This window comes from Nilaparvata lugens, chromosome 4 (assembly GCF_014356525.2).
Source record: "Nilaparvata lugens isolate BPH chromosome 4, ASM1435652v1, whole genome shotgun sequence".
NCBI classification, from domain to species: domain Eukaryota; kingdom Metazoa; phylum Arthropoda; class Insecta; order Hemiptera; family Delphacidae; genus Nilaparvata; species Nilaparvata lugens.
In genome coordinates, this window is record NC_052507.1 from 18,418,464 (window position 1) to 18,436,518 (window position 18,055).

At 35.2% G+C, this 18,055-nt stretch overlaps 1 protein-coding gene across 15 annotated transcripts in view; it reads right to left on the reverse strand.

Moving 5' to 3' along the window:
* The window catches only part of LOC111055047 (golgin subfamily A member 6-like protein 22), an 88,317-nt gene that overhangs the window by 50,644 nt on the left and 19,618 nt on the right, over positions 1-18,055 (reverse strand). For 11 of the 15 annotated variants that reach the window (XR_005571164.1, XR_005571166.1, XR_005571165.1 and 8 more), the window contains exon 1: positions 6,218-8,748. The exons of 2 other annotated variants lie outside the window; for them this stretch is intronic. Coding sequence is in view for 10 of the 13 variants with exons in the window: in XM_039426839.1 (XP_039282773.1) it covers positions 6,218-8,445 (2,228 nt within the window). In the remaining 3 variants the exon portion in view is untranslated. Of the gene's footprint in view, positions 1-6,217; positions 8,749-18,055 lie in introns of those variants that run through there. 2 more of the 15 variants (XM_039426842.1, XM_039426843.1) reach the window with 1 other exon arrangement.

Consider the following 18,055-nt stretch of genomic DNA (forward strand, 5'->3'; position numbering starts at 1 on the left):
TGTACAAAAAAATTAGAATTATAATTATAAATTATGAAATAACAATAAAAATATGAATATTTTCAAGGGCTACTCGCTTGGCTGCTAGTGAAGATTAAATTTGTTGTGAATATGGAAATTTTAAAACAATGACTCAGTAGTCACCTACCTTTATGATAATGGCCCCAAATTTGGCATCCACTGGTTAATCGCGACGTTAATTATTAATGAAAAATAAATAAAAAACTGATCTAATGAAGTGGGTTCAGATCCCCTCCTATTCAATAATACAATTCTCTTTAAACTGCCCGAACTGTGACAGGAAAACTGTATTATAGAACAAGAACAAAATCTATCCCCTTCACCAGAACAGCCGGACTTTAACTCCCAGTCCTAACGAACGAGCTCACACACCACTAGTAAAATTTTTGGGTATTAATATATAACTCAGTCAATGCCAACATGAAGCCATTTCAAATACATATTTTTATCAGTCGCACAAGCCGAGCACGTTTGTTTTCAAAAACAAAAGAGAAACTACAATAATTTTGATAACAAGTGAAATAAACAATCTTTCTGTCGATGACAAACCTGTTCAAAGGCAGAAACACCGTTCATTAAACTTTTCGTAAAATAAAACTCTAAAATCCTGATCAATATGAGATAAATATATGAATCATATATATGTCCCATATGACCAGGTGACAAAGTCTCACCTTCAAGTTGGTGTCGTCGTTCGTTTAGCACGTGTTTTTTTAGTAGTCACACTCTATTTTGAGCGCCATGCTGCGTCCGATCCACTCTGACTATTTCGGTTGCATGTTTGGAGACATCTTCACTTTGACGTCACAAAGAGGCCTACTTCATTTCGAGCTTCTCAAGAATGGAGGAGCTTCGAAAACTTGCATTTTATCTATTCGATCGTATAATGGATGGGTATTCGATCAATGGATGTTCAAATGGATAATCCAATACTGTTCCTCATCCACCTTATGAGCCTGTGTTGCATTATTAATATCATTTCACTTCATACAGTCAAATTTTTCCTGTAATCTTACTTGATAAATAGCATTCATCTACTTTTCATGTACCAATCAATTATGCACTCAATATAAATGAATAATTCACTAATTCATTATCTGGATTATCCATTGCATTGAGCATAAAATGGAACATTGATAAGAACAATATAAAAACTTGTATGTAGTACCCTTTATTAACACGCGAGTAGTCGCACGGACTTGCAGAACGTCAGTGGTCGCGTGTCAGCATTTTGCCATAGGGGTTTGCCATTAGGTATACCTCCATATTTGGAGCCATAAGGGTGGCTCCCTGGGCTGTAAACAGTTGGTTTTGACAATGCTCTTTCAATATTTATTAATTTTAAATCTTTCTCAACGTGTTTTATGTTATTATATACTATTAAAAATAGTATATAATATTAAATAGTATATAATAACATAATACATGGAGGAGATTCCAAAAATACATAGCCTACTACAAATTTATTGTTAGAATTTATCATTTTTATGGGTTGAAATAATCTACTCATGAATGGAATGAATATATATTCCTTCTTCATTTGACTCATTTTTCGACATCTAGATAGAATAACAAAATAATGAAAGTTTAAATCAGAAGATGGAATATAAAATAGGAAGATAATACCTATATATTGAAATCAGTCAACGTTCATTCTGTCATCCTCAAACTGTTCAAGTACTCAAACAGTTCAAGATTGTCTAGAGGACAGTCACAGCGAGGATTACATGAGCTGCTTACCTTGGAAAACGATAATTTCCAAAGCTACATACAAGAGTTACAATTGTGCGGCAATTTGCCGCGGGCGCGACTACTCGCGTGTTAAAAACTTCAAAATATTTTAACGACTAGTTTCGACCATAGGTCAATTTTAACTTGAAATTGATTTTAACTTGAAAATGACCTTTGCTCGAAACTAGTCTCTATTTTGAATTTTTTGATGAAGGGTACTACAAGTTTTTATATTGTTTTTATTGATTTGAACAAAAGTAGCCCATATAAGTGAGGTGTTTTCAATGGAACATTGATAATCCTAAGAAACACAATGTACACAATTGAATTGAATGCACAAATGTTGAAATGATAGAAAATTTTATTCATAGATGAAAAATAGCAGTAATATCAATGAGAGCGCAATCTCACAGTTGTAGCAGTTTCTTAAATGCAGCAGTTTCTGAGAAGCTGATGAGTCAAGGATGACTTCTGTAACCGTTCATGTTCAATGGTTTCTTAAAACCTTTCCTTTTTCTCTTGATATCACAGTTCCCGATACAGGGTACAGGCTTCTTCACTCCAGACGTAAATTGTTTGAGAAGCTCTGTTTATCATGTAGGAACTGTTCCCTGTTATCCCATTTTCCATAGATCCCACGACTTTATAATATATCTGGTCTTCGGATGGAAACTACTATTTCAACAGTTTTACAATTTTGAAGGTATATTATTTTGTGAGCAGAGAACCATAAAAGAGACCAAGTTAACATGAAAATATTGAATGGAGAGCAGAGATACCAGTGGAGCTTCAATTCTCAGAATTCAAGCTTAACATTCAATCTACTTTGAAGTTCATGTTATTTTATTCTACAATTTTTTTTCAAGTGCTCTACACACTGAATAATGTATAGCAAGTTCTCTGGTAGAGGAAATCAGGCTAGAAATCCCAGAGAAACGCATGCCAGTTTTCCACCTGAAAATTCATTTCAGTTGGAATTTGAGTATTTCAGTTGAAATTAGAGTGAATTATTATATTTCAACAGTGATGAACAGAGATTCTGTCAGGCTCATGATCATGAGAAGGATAGATTTCGGCGGTTCACAGTTACATTCAGCCCTTTGATAGCTGAGACCAGATTCTATTTGCGTTCTGATTTGTGGAAAGGCTGTATGAAGACTGATAGAAGTCGGAAGTAGGAAAAGCTTAGGCTCAAAGAGAGAATCATGGGTAAGAACATAAACGGGAGGAAATGCGATTGAAATGTGTGCACGTGGGTGGTAAACAAGAGGAATTGAGTGCTTAGAGAAGAAACGTGCGACAGAGATGGAGAACGTATCAGATCTCAGTGGAAAACTGAAGCTCTGAAGGAAGAAAAGAGGTGGGCCAGAAAAAGAGGGAGTAAGAGAGGGTGATAGAGAAAGAAAGAGTAAGAGAAGAAAGTATAGAAATGCTCGAGAATATTGAATCCCCTTCTCATACCGTTGTAGAGAAGACCTCAACCTTGACATTGTGACCATTATGATCATTTGTGGCAAACGAAAGGAAAAGTTATTAGTGTGCATCATTGTATTGCATACTTGGTGAATAACTGTTGAGAACAAAAATCAATATTATACATATTCCTGTTCTGAGAGTAAAGATTTTTTGATCTATCTAGTGTGTTGATCTATGAGTGTTCTTCATATCTCTTGAATAGTATTGAAGCTACAATGCAAATGACACTAATGTAATAACATTGAAAGATGAAATAATAAGGTAGTCCTTGTGCTATTTTTCTTCCAAATTTATAAGTGACAAAGTCCAAGATAAGGTTAGAATTCCACGAGTACAATTTTTATGAAATTTTAGTCCAAAATAAACATTAAAACTATAAATTTTTAATTTAGATGGCTTGAATTAATAAATTAATTAGAAATATTCCACTCAATTGCCACTTGTAATAATATTGAGTTATTTAAGAAAATTTGGCACCATTCAAGAAACACCAACTTGAAGTTCCCGAAAGATTGAATTGAACCACTCTACTACAGATATCTCTATGAAATTGATGTTTCAATGATGTCAAATGCCTAAACATCAATTCAATTCCAAATATTAATGAGGTTAATGAGATGGATGAAGCATCTATCATGTCAAAACTGATTAATCCAACTGTTGAAGCTATGAAATACCTTTAAACTGATTCCATGAGTATTCCAAATTCCTTTAAGATAAAGGTAATGTAGTATCTAGCATCTCAACGGCCTCAATCGCAATTAAATGCGATATCACTGTCGAGACATGATTCAGCGTCGTTTTGGTATGGTTCAGGATCAACAATATCAGGAGTCTCAATCATTAGCATGTGCCAGAGCAATACCAGCAATGACTTGAATATCAATCCGATAGCAATTGCATTCAAATTAATGCAATTGGATTTTGGTGAGATTGATTGTAATCCTCAGAGTAATAATGTGGTAATTGATAAGGCGATAATCGTTATCCAACAAGCTGAGATATAACATTTCTAGTATAACTTTATTCTTATTAGTGGAATTGATTCATCTGTTAATAGTGCAAGTTGTTTGGGATTCGAGAGTATTCATTTTAAATTTGAAGTTTCGAATTTCAGAGACTACTTGAACTTGAGATCCGTAAATCGTCATGCTTATTTCTACTGTTCTTGCAGATATTCATACAAAACAAAATAAAACAAGTAATGCAGCAGGTCTCACCAAATACTTTCGTTGGTTCTGTATATGCAATCATTGGCACAACATTTTCTACACTAGATGGGATATGGTAATATTATCGAATGAAATGTAAAACGATGAAAGATCTCTTGGATCATTGTCCAACAATAACATTAGTCACATAATAAATTATTGGCATCTTCAATCAATCTGACTGCCAACTGAAAATAATGAAATTGCATAGACGCACTGACTCCACAAAGACAATCTATTTTGTTATGAATTCGTATATAAAAAATAAAATGATTCATTATTGAAACGATTTTTTTTTGGGGGGGGGGAAGAGAGAAATTTATTCAGGGTTCAATATTACAATTGATTTGTTCTTGAACAAAAGTTTTAAAGTCCACATAAAACTCCAGCTTTTCTTTATTTCCAGGGTTCTCTGAGTTTTCATTTCGTCCATCAGAAACAGATACTATCTATTAGTTCTGTGAGAGAATCGTACGGTGAACGATCAAGACTCAATTCAGCTCTGAACAGTTTTCAATATAAAAGGAATGCTGATTCATCTCTATTCCCAACCGGTATAGGACTATTATATTCAATTTTGGAGTTAATTACTGTTTATGTTGTTCTTTCAGAGTTTCAAATTCCTAAATAGTGGGTTGACAGAAGTTGATGAGCACAGATATCCCCATAATGCGAAGCTTACTGCTCGAGGAGAATCTAAATTACAAGCATCTAAGCTTTCAGGAAACAATTTGTCTTGCAGCAATCAACCATCCAAGCTGTAAGAACCGAGAATGTTTATTCTACAGAGTAAGGGAGTATCACCAACTCAATATCTCATGCTTTATGGATTCAAGCTCAGTAATAGGTCACTGGAGACCGCTTCTAATAATCTCCCCATGAATAACGACCCATTCTACCACTTTCTTCCAAAAATGATTGATTGTCATTCATATTGTGAATATGAATCAACTTCAATATTTCTTCTTAAGATAATGTTTTACATCCGGATTCAATAACTTATAGCTTATAATGATGGAGAGGAGATGCGTTATTTAGGAATTGGGCTCTGTTGAGAAACAACAGAAACTAATAATTTTCTCTATCCATTGCTCATAGCAGTAATGACTGTCATGGTTAGCCTAGCCATAATTATATTGTTAGATTACATCAATCATCACTTGATATACCATATCATCACTATAATAATATTATATTTTATACCAAATTATACATGAGATAAGTATTACAAGAATTATTGAAGAATAACTAAAAGTGGTTCCCCTGACTTCTCTGGACATTCTCATCATGGATGATAACTTTTCATAAAGTGGTGTTATTAGTTATTACTATAACTTGCAAAATAAAAGTTTATATCTGGAGAGTTGAAATCCCATATTTTGGGAAAAAGGGAGCTTAATTATTGGAAAAAAAACTTAATAATATACTTTAATTGAATAATAATATACCATTTATCATATGATAATATATTATGGAAAAAAGGGAGCTTATAATTATTGGAAAAATAACTAATAATATAACAAAAAAATAATATTTGCATACCCAAATAATTGATTATCTAATACTTTTATATGTTGTTAGAAGTGTTGTGAGAAAATATGATTCAGGCTTGAAAAATTTAATTTTCTTCTAAAGCATGATGGATGAGGGTTATATGCATGTTGAATTATCAGTTTCTAGGCTTCATTAAGCATAAATCTGTCTAAAAAGGCAGTATATTATGCGTCAGTAGTTGTTAATAACGATGAGCTGAAAAGCTCTGAAGAAAATGTTCTTACTTTGTTCTATCGAGCATCACCGCTTGGACTTGGGCAGCTGTGTCTCTCACGCAAGCCGAACTCTCTCCTTGTTGCTCTCCATCCAGAGGTTTCTCCTTATCCACTAAGAAGTCGGATCTCTCCATAACCGTCAACGGTTCTTCGCTATCATCATCATCGTCGCTGCTTTCTTCATCCCCATAAATCTCTCCACAATTCTCTTCCGTTTCATTCTCCTCGTGTCTTACAAATCCGTTTTCTTGCTCCTCGACTGATTCTATAATAATTTTTGGGAGATTTTCGATACCCGCTGGTTGGAGATCGGCTTTCGTGCTCTCACTGCAGCTTCCATCTACCAAACATCCATTATTATTCTCGGCGACGGGACACAAGTTTTCCACTTCACGAATCTTTCCAGCGGCACTCTCACTGTGTTCCTTTTCCGCTTCACTTGTCCGGTTACCTCCGCTGAAAACCGACTCCGTTAAACCAGCAGATTGAATTGATTCACAATCGCTTACTTCAGTCGAAACCTCCTCTTCAACTTTTGCTCCATCGTTTCTCCCCATCGAAATACACACAGACACTTCAAAGTCGTTACTGAAGCAAGAATTGCCCATCGAGTCATGACCAGAGTTTAATCCTCGAGCATCAGCCACGTTTTCCACTGATGATTCGTCATTTGTAGCTGGCTCACTCTTCTCGCAAACAACACTTTCGTCCTCAGATTGAGAAGAAGAATTGTCAGGAAAATCAGTACTCAACTTCACTAAAAGTTCGTCACAGTTGGGAAGTCTTGAACCAATATCAAGTTTACTGCCAAACTTGATACTATGATTAGTAGATCGATTTGTTGGATTTGACGAAGACGACAATTCCAGAGCAGTGTCAAACTTTTTCCTACCATGACAGGTTTCTGAATCCTTATCATCCTCTGTCTCTCGACTTTCAGTATCAGTGGCACTACTACACGAATTTATGTTTCTTGTGTACTCATCCACTATAACTCTTTTACTGTCTTGTGGGGGATTGAACTTCACCTCTCCCGATATAAGAGTAGAATTCGGATCAAAATCATCATTGTTTTTGAAGAAAGCTGAATTTCGGGTTTCAATCACTACATCCTCACATTCTTTTTCACAAGATTGTTCAGAGATTTCACAAATAGATCGTACATCCGGAGTGGATGTCGCTGCACTATCGATATCTGGAACAATTTTCTCATCTGAATTCTCTTTTGAGTTCACAACATTCTGTTCATTGTCAATTGGTGAACATTTTTCGTTTTTCATACAGTCACTATAACTTTCCAAATCACCAGTAGCTTTTTCACCGTTTACAGTTACTGAAGGCTCAACCTTGAAGTTCATCAAATCACTAGAAGACCTCTCTCCGTCTACAATTGGCTTAATATCGGATTCCTTGAACTTAGAATCTGAACCTGTATTATTGATGTTCAGAAGAACAGGTTTCACATGGTTTGAGGGATTAGCATCAGGTTTCATGTCTTCTTGGTCACTGTCAGGTACTTTTCTACCCATAATATCACTGTCCCCTATTATCTTTTGATCAGTTTCTTCCTGTATATTATCACATTCTTGTAGATTTTTCTCCATTTGGGGGAGTTTTGTATCCTCGAAAATAGATGGAAGCTCAGCTGGCAGAGTTAGTTGTCGAGGACGATTGTCGTCACGAGACAGTACAGGCGTGTTGGGAGCAGTCTTGAAAACTATATCGCTGTCAGGTGTACTCTCCTTCTTTTTCCGCTCATTGGACGACGCACTTTCCCAGGAACCGGTTCCGCGCAGCAAATCTGAAACAGTTGGCGAGCTTGTTGAATTGCTTGTCAAGCTATCTGCCTTTCCAACAATGCCATTCGCATTTTTATCCAAGTGCAAGAATTCTGTCCTGGCCGTGTTCGATTCAGCCTGTTCGTTGCCACCAATCGTGTTAAGCCCTGGAGACGAGCTCTCAGATTTACTCTCAGTATTACCCATCACTTTCTCTCCAGTAATCTTCTCCAAATTCAAACTCTCACACACCTCATCTCGCTCTCCATTACTGGTCTCTCTTTCTTGTTTGTTTTTCGTCTCTTCTTTTGATTTTGTTAACTGTGTACCACTTTTTCCCGAGCTATCCGTGTGATAATTGGAGGCAACAGTTTGTTGTTTTCCTTTTTTATTTTTGTTGTTCCCTCTCGTTGAGCAATTGTTATCTTTCGATTTACTTTTTTTGAAAAAATTGAACATAACTAATAACAAAAGATTGGAAGGGATGAAATGGAATGAGAATATGAACCTGAAAATCTCCCTCTCTAGAACAATTCGAATTCTTCCCAGAATCTATCCTATTCCGATTACTTGGTAATGCTTCACAAGAGCAGAAACAACATTCCGTCGATTAAAAAAATTTGATAGAGATAATTTCCGCACTGTTTTTTCAGCTTTACAGACATTTACATAATTGGTAGCCGATCGTTCTACACAACATTAATCTTATAATTTGGAGGATTTTTCCCATAATCGTTAAATAAGAACGTTCTTTCAGCCCTACATCAGCATTATTGGGATACTGTTTCTCTCACAAATTTAGATTGATAGATCTAAATGAGGTTATGATACTAATTCTTATACGAGTAATATCTATGATGTTCATCGTTTCAAATGATTGTCCTGTTTAAAGCCAGAAAGTATTGAAGATATTACATTTGCTTAGTATCTCTCATGTTCTTCTATACTCCTTGATTATAGCCTTCTTTGTGGAATTCATGGGATGGTTTTTCATGTTTCCAGTTATCAATCACTGCGAAAATATGTTGTATACATATAGATGAAAATTCAATTCATCTAAATGGACTACTATATATCCTCAATCAATTATCTTCAATTCAATTTTTAAATCATTTGACAATCCAATGAAATAAGTTTCAAATTATTCTGAAACTATCTTAATCTCTCTTTTAACATTCACCGTTTTTCTCTCTCAGTCCCTCGAACTTTTTCATCTGGAACCGACATCATCATAACGTTTCATATTTATTCCATCTTCTCAAGACTATACACACTTTTCAGACACTTTCTCTCGTTCGTTGTCTCACCCCTCTCGCTCTTCACCCCTCACATTCTTCTTCTCTTTGTGTTAACTGTTTCCCACTGTTATCCACTCTCTTAATTCATGTATCCTATCTCTCACAAACACATTAACACACACACAGTCTCTATCTCTCTCACTCTCTCTATCACTTCATCTTTAGCTCTCTTCTCTTGCTTTACCATCTCTTTCTTTGGTCAGGCTCGGTCAGGCAAATCGATACAAAGATAGAACAAACTCAAGTGACGAATCTCCTTCCGCCTTCTGCATCACTTATTTTGCGTGAGTGTAAGTGAATGTGTGTTTACGCTCACGTAGTGCAACCAAGATTTATTTGTCTAGAGCAAACTGCTGAAACGACTGGAATTATAAATGATCCGCTACGATCTCTTTCATCCGCCCTCAGCTTACAGCCAACACATATGCTCTTGACGCTTCAGGGATTCGTGCAGATGGCTCAAACTCTCTCACAATTCAGAATAGTTTGGGTATATAAAGCAGATTCGGGCTCCAGAGGAATTGAAACTTTGAATAGTATTTGAAAAGATGCTTTTTTAACGAGTACCATTACTTAGTTGTTCAATAAATTTTAATTTAAACTTAGTCAGATAGACCTGTTATAGCATGATACTCGCCACCAATATACTCCCAATTAAATATATTCTCAATAAGTACTCCCAATATACCCCTAAATACTCTCAATATATTCCATCTCTCACCGCTTATCAAACTTATTTAGGCCCTTCGAAAAATCCAATCCTGGAGCCGCCATTGATAGAATAGTTTCGGTCAAACTTGAATATTTGATGTGAGATTTGTATTGAAGAAGGCTCATTCTCTTAGACTTCACTGATTGAAAAGTTACATTGATTTGAGGACTGGAGCATACTCTAGATAATCATTTCTCAACGCGGAAATTACAATGAAAAATAAATTGAGGTGGAAAAGTAATTTTACAAATGTTGTCAAATCCACAAAAATTTAGTTTATTTAAAAACCATAAGTTACTCGAGTTTCAACGCCGTACTTGACATCATCATAAGTATGGCGTTGAAACACGAGTATAGTTTTGAATAAACTTACTTTTGTGGATTTGACAATATTTGTATAATTACTTTTCCACCTCATCATGGAGAAGTTCCACAACATTTCTGAAAGCAGTGTACATTTTGAAAAATAAATTCATCATAAGAGGACCTTTACTTTATCCCATCTGGAAATGTCTTTGAACATTATACAGATTTCATAAAATTCCTATTAAAGAATATCTGAAGAAGAAGTCTAGCTTCAATTTGTATAACTGTTCTAAGTCTTGAGAGTCTAGCCTCCGCCAATGAAGGAAGAGCTCCACCTACATTGGTCAACAGATGATGGCCAATCAAAGGGCTTCGCGCATAATATGTATTTGGCTGCTCAATGTTTGAGCTTCCTGTTTCATAAAGATTGATAATGGTGTAACAACCAAAACCAGTATTTCATATTAGTGGTTTTGACAGTATGAAGTCGTTTTCATCGAATATTATGAATATTTACAACAAAATTGTGTCTATGGAGACAACATATCGATTAGACTTGTTTAGTTTTGTTTAATTATAGAATTATACTTGTTTTATTGATTCTCTAAAAGGATTTGTTTAAAAATGATTCTCTTGTGAACCTCGCAAGTATTAGATTCCGACCGATTTGGAACGCTTCGGATTGGATTCTGATGATCATCGATCGTTCAGAAAATCGAAGTGGAACACTGAATGGACATGGCTATACTGCTCCATGCCCCAGACCGAATTCATAAGAGTGAGGCCGGAAAAGCCTACAACTTGTAGTTGGAATTCCATATCTAGCAGACTGAACGTTCCGGTCCAGTCGGGTGGAATCTCCTGTACAGGAGATTCTGTACAGAAGCGATACAGAATGATCCTGTACAGATCAATAACTGAGAAGAATGTGTAGGCAATTTCAGTTGTCAGAAACTCTATTTGCAGAAAAAATATGTGCATATTCACTTCACAAGTCTGTCGTTCACTCACTCACTCAATAGCCTTTTTCACTTTTCCTGGCTTTTATGCTCGCTTGACTTGGCACATGGAAATGAGCTTCAAAAGTAGAGCGTTTGACAAGTGCTCAGTGGTCAGCACATTCAGATAAGAGCCCGAAACTGCCGAAGAAACGTATCCAGTTTTGCTTTAGAATACATCTAAATTCAGGATACATTTTTTCATTCTATTGTATATTATTTGATATCTCGAACTTTCAATAAGTTTCTTCTAGTATCAGAGCATAGAGAAACAATATCCCATTGATATCCCATGGTATAGGGCGTTTATGTCGCAACTTTTACTGTTATCTCAAGGTGATAGTCCACTTAGTTCTTTCCTGTGAAGCTTTATGACGCTGGTAGTCTCTCATATTGTGCCGTTCATACACTCTTACCCCAACAAAACAGTAAAAATCGACAATAATCGACAGTAATCGGCTTTAGATAACAGTAAAAGTTGCGACATAAACGCCATATACCATGGGATATCTACTTACACTATTGTTTCTCTATGATCAGAGTCAGTGACCGGTACAGAGATAATATGAATGCCATGATTTCTAATAGGACTATTACCACTCAGGCCAGCCGTTCCAGTATGAATAGAATTAGAACTCATGGTAATGATACTCTCACTTCACCTGACACGTTCACTCATCCGACTGAAGTGGGAATCAGTCTTCAATCTTCAATTCATACAAAGCCCAAGTACTCTACGAGAAACGAACTCACAATAAACTAATCAAAAGAACAAAAGTTATTTGATCAAAAGAATGAAGAGTTCATGGGAAACTCCGTGAAAGCATGGAAATAATGATTATTTAAATTATGAATTATTATAAATTAATCAACAGCACCTATTGACAGTTATTGCGTACTGATGACAAAATCGGAAGTCAGACAGAATCCTGCATAGGAGAGGGATATGACGAAGATATGGATTAAGACGGAAGTTTTTCCTCCAGATTTGATTGAAATCGCTAGTGAATCAAGACTTGCAGGAACAATTTGAATCTCTTGTTGTAGAAAAGCTTCTGAAATAGTAAGTGATTCAACCATTCAAATAGCTGTTGGAATAAAATAATCCAAGCGCACTAGCAAACTGTCTCCTCTATATTCAACACGATTCCAGTTTACGATTTTCCCATTTCTCCCTTCTTAGAATCCAAGCTTTCAAAGCTTTCCATCTTCTTTCCCATTAATTTTATACAACGCTCTCCACCATAACGATTCTCATTTCTATAATTTTACTGTCTCATTATAATTTTCCAATGATTGTGGATGAAGAGAGGTGGAGATAGGACAATTTTCTTAAGAACTCATCAGCTTTGCAATAAACTTGTTCATTAATCTTAGCTCATGAAATTTGTGATAATAAATTAACTATGGATCTCTTCATAAGTTAATTGACTAGGGAGATTTCATACAACATTCTCATTCGAATAGATTAGTTAGATAGATCAGATAGATTAGATAGATTAGTCTCATGAAGTGAATTATGTAATCGATTTTCAATGGGTTTGTTGAGAATCTAAAATTAACGGAATTTGAAATCTGAATACTGTATCAAATGTAAAAGACATGTTCACATTGAAAATGGTTGTCGTGGAAATTGATGTATGCACTATTTGAAGGAGAGAATTCGACACTACAATTTCGTAGATTCGATTCTGTGAGTAACAAAACTACATTATATAAAAAAAATTGGAAAAGCACACACACAAACGTTCCTTTTAAAGATACAAAAGACTGTGGGAGATATAAATTCGAGGTACAAACGTTCTATGGAAGATGAAAAAATGTTCAACAGAGTTAAGTTTGTTAGTTTGATCAACTAACGATATAGGCATCAGATCAAAGACACAGGGTTGATAAAGCAGGGAAGGTGAAGGCAGCTCAGCTCACCCGTATCCAAGCGCCTCCAAAAAGCCAAACATTGTGTCATTGGGCGTCGGCGTCGGCGTCACTCGCGGTTGAGGGTTCGTGCCCAACTGCGTATCGGTTGCGAAGTACTGAGAGCCGAATTATCCGGGTCAAAGCGACCATCGTCACAACAGCCAACTACTATTCCTGCATTAGGGTCAACCTGCACCGTCAATCTTCTCTAACAAGTTCAAGCCCAACTTGACAAGTACTGGCCTCGCTTTAGCAACTATGTTCTCAAGTCATTCCAATCGTAGTTCAAGTAGGCTTTCTCAGAGAAGTACCCTGACAGAATTTCCAAATCATCTAAAATCGTCAGAAGTCTTCCAAGTTACAGTTGAGATTCTGTTGAAAATATTTTACAGATTCTGTTGAAATATAAGATTACAGTTGAAAATATCATCTCCTTTTTGTGAATTTCTTTCGCGAGCAATTTTATATTCATTTGAATGAAAAATTTCAAAGGATAGGAGGAGATCACAAAACCATTATGAATTGATCCTTGAAAAACAGTTTGGTTTTTCAAAGTTTGATGTGTATCATAAAATGTTAAAATTATAATATGATCGAGGGCTATTCTTTCCAAATAAATCATTGATTGAATATAGCAAACTGTTGAAACTATAAAAAAAAATAATAGTAACATATTTTTATCACTCCATATCTCTTATTGGCAATTCTTGGAAATGGTGAAAGAGAGTTGGATGAAGTTTCCTCTAGATATTTTTTTTCTGTAGGCGTGGAATAGTGCGATTTGAAGCAACTCAATTCATTTCTTCCATGATTTCAGTCTGATAGAAGGGTTATAGAAAATGCTTATCGCACTTTTATATCTATGTTATTATCTTGAGAAGGAAAATTCACATTGAATGAGGAAACTCAACTGTACAATATAATCAATTTTGTATCATAATATAGATATATATATACTGTAATCGTCATTTTCCGGATCATCCTTCTACTCCGAATCTCCCTTCCTTATTATCAGATCGAAGTCAGTTAAGCTGGAAGAGTTTCAAAATGTTACAAAATCAAATAATATCATTGATGAAGAGATCATCGTAATGTAAATGGAAAAATCAGGTTTTCCTCATAGGAAAAATATGATCGGAATGAGTGATTCGATGTTCAATATCCCAACATCTTCCAACTAACATCACAAAACTGCACGTTCTGAAGGATAATTTGCTGTTGAAGATGCACTAATTTAACATGCATCAGCTACTCCGATATTGATTTCATAATGATGATTCATATGGTAAGACATTCCAATATTCTTGTTTTCATAATTTCTCAGCGGGAGTATTCTATTACAAAACTATTGGGTTCTTGGAAAAAGATACACGTGCAACAGGGTATAAATTTGTTTATATCCTGTAAGTCTGGAAACAGAAAGGTTTCCACGAATCTGAAGAAATACGAGTGAACTTTCTCGCTACAATGAAGCTAGAATGAATTTTGCTTTTCAACGTGTTCTTAAACATTGACATTGTCCAATCATGTATGTTAGAAAACTGCAATTCAGGTAAACTTTTATTACGTTTGAATAACGAGCGTCTGTCTATTCAACACTAGTCAAATATTAAATTCCTGTTATTAAATCCCACACTATAAAAAGCTACAATTGAGTAGCTGTAAGAGAAACTTTCCTAACGTTTAATTCAATCCTCATATTATTCCTCGGAGATTTCAAATACATCACTCTCCAATACTGAGAATAATTAGAAAAATCAAATACTTGTAATTTTCAGCCAGGCCACAATATTTATTTTTATAGCGGTTTGTAATTTCAAGGAAAACAGGTTTTGAATAGCGAGTACTTGTTGCCCTAATTATATGCATGAGACTATACGTAACTTCAAACTTGTTATGAATTCACTCAACTTTCAACTAATTCACTAAAACTATACTAGTACAAGCGGAACAGTTTGCGTTTCGAAACTAACTCAGAACCTCGGAAGTCTTGTGTGAACTATTTATTACTGCGTAGCTGACTAGCTGTCGGATCGATTTGACTCCAAAGTGTTCGTGAGCCGTAAATGAAACTAATTGAGCAATCTGTGCTTTTGCAGAGAAAATTTTATAGAGAAGTTTGCAAATCGTTTCATTTTCAGTGTCGACAAGTTAGTTGAAAGGTAGTAATGACGGTTTCCAGTTATTCATCATAACAGTCTCAACATTTGAATTCAATAGAGCAGCGATCGCAAACTTTCTTGAAATACAAGGCCAATTCACGAGTATTTGTGATGTACCTTTATAGAACACAATGTATCTCGAGTCCGATTTGAGATGTGGAATTCGAGATGATTTGGGATTTGCAGAGGATGATGAACATAGATTATTGGATTTAGATGAGCTAATGAGATTTATAAAGGCCCAATTTAATTTCGATTGAATTTTTCCAGTATTCTGGTAGTTCATCGTATCCTTCAAACGATTTCGCAACGGTGTGGAGGTGTTTGCAAAATAATAAAGTTATCTGCTTTGTCAAATGACATACAACAATACCTAAACAATGTTGACGTTATAACGTGAATGCCACTATGAAAACCTCCATCGCTTAGTTCCAAAGTGCTTTGGGAACACTGATATTATATTTTCAACTGCCCAGATATTATCTTAGAGAATTCATTGCACTACATGGGACTTTTTAATCAGAACGTCAAATAGAAGGTGAAGAATACGAATTTCATGAAATATGATAACATTACGATCATTGATGTGATACGCACAGTGAGGATAGAATGTAATATATTCTATACTCTCTCTTACATTCTGTACACTCTGGATACGCATTGATTCATTGCGCGAAATGTTATTATGCCATTTGTCAAACATGCTAGAATCAGCACGGAAACGAATTTCGCGTAACGTTTCCAAGAATCTTATTGATATAAATCAAAAAATTCCATCTATAGTTGAATCGTCAATATCTGTTTGGCAATGTTTTAAGTTTTTAAATCAGTTGGTGACAACAATTTGTAGAAGATGATGTTAAGAAAATACATTTTCAATCGTCTCTGTAATAATAAATTATTATCCAAGAGTCTTCGGGATAACATTTTTCCAACGAATGAGTTTCTAATAGTGTTGGGGAGAGGGCTGTATCAATTTTGTCTGTACTAATAAATCAAGATCGCTTGTGGCCAGAATTAATGACTGTAGCGAGTAATGTAATTGCGAAAGCGTAGGGTGGTTTGGTTTCCACCTGATCGGAGATTAACTGAATTGTAGATTTTTAGCTCAAGAACAACAAAAGACCAGCGTTTTCTGTTCCCCTCATGTGTGATGAAAATCGAGAAATTAGTTGAGATCTTCCCTTGACTCATGATGTGATCAAAATGAAATGGGCACATATTTTCAATATGATGCAGACTCTTCGTGGGACACAGTTACAAATATTATACAAATATTAAATATTCTTATCAGTATTCCATTACTCCTAATAAACCTTAAAAAATTCTACACAAGTCTCCATTAAGGACTGTAGTGATACGTTATTTTTGAGAACAAAATAAGCACTGATTCATGATGAATTTCAAATTCCAAATTCAAATTTATTTCACACTCATCAATCATGTACTGATAATCAAAATAGAGTCTATCATGACAAATACAATAATTCAACCGAAATTCAACAAGAGATTGTAAGTGAACAAACCACTGGCATAAGATTACTCTTGCCTCTTGTTCGCCAGTACTTGGATTTATCTCATATTTATAATCTAGTTTTTTCTATGAATTCTACTACAATGAATCTCCAACTACTTCAATCAATTTAGCTGCCATTCATTTTCCAATAACCGATTTTCATCACTCGTATGCAACTCATTAGCCTCTGGTAAAGGACAAAAAATTAATGACTCACCACTCAGGAATTTATAATAATTCTCTTCAGTTTGAGCTTCAGGGAGAGAATTACTTTGAAAATTGAATATCGATCCTATTATTAAAATAGAGCTTGCAATTTCCACGTGTCATTCACAAAATAAAGAGACAACTTCCCGCTCCCATTCAGGCGATTAGATTGTCTACTAATCACACGGATATTAGACTCAGGTACCGTGAACATTGATATATCTCTATTAGTGTCGATAAAGTATAGAAACAATCATTATAGCATTCACCCACGCCAGCTTCCTCTCTCGGCTCTTCACATTTCTCTATTTTGAAAATGCTGACGATCAAACTTTGATCTCAGAGATGATCAGACAGATTCCTTCAGTATCTCAAATTCTCATGGTAGCCTTTTTTGAGGAAGGATTTTCACTCAGCTAAAAGAAGTAAGTACCTCATCAATTGAGCTGCTATAGCTTCAACCCACTGTTGTCTGTTTTTATTACTCCCTGCGTCAAATCAAAACGAATCTTTCAATGACAGAAAAAACAAAGTGCAATTATGTGATAAAATTTGATAAACCTATACAATCTCAACAATAATTTTTTTTAATAATATTTCTGATCAAGTTTGTAGAGTGAATGTTGTGGAACTTCTCCATAATAGAAAAGACTTGATTAAAATAAGAATAAAGTGGGTGTTTTGACAATATGTCAAGTCTCTTCAATTAGCCTCTTATTTCCGAGTTTGCTAGACAGATAATGTTGATTCAACTAGTCACTTATTATTTCTATAGATAAGTTTCCGCTACAATGAAAGAATCCGAGATTTTCAGTGATCACTCTTTCCGCCTCAGTTGAATCCGTGGGCAGGAGTAAATGTCAAGACCAAGGAGAAAATGGATCATTTGAAATTTGTTCGAATTTGCGTCATGAAAATCATCTCAACGGGGAAATCCCATCCAGAATTATTCC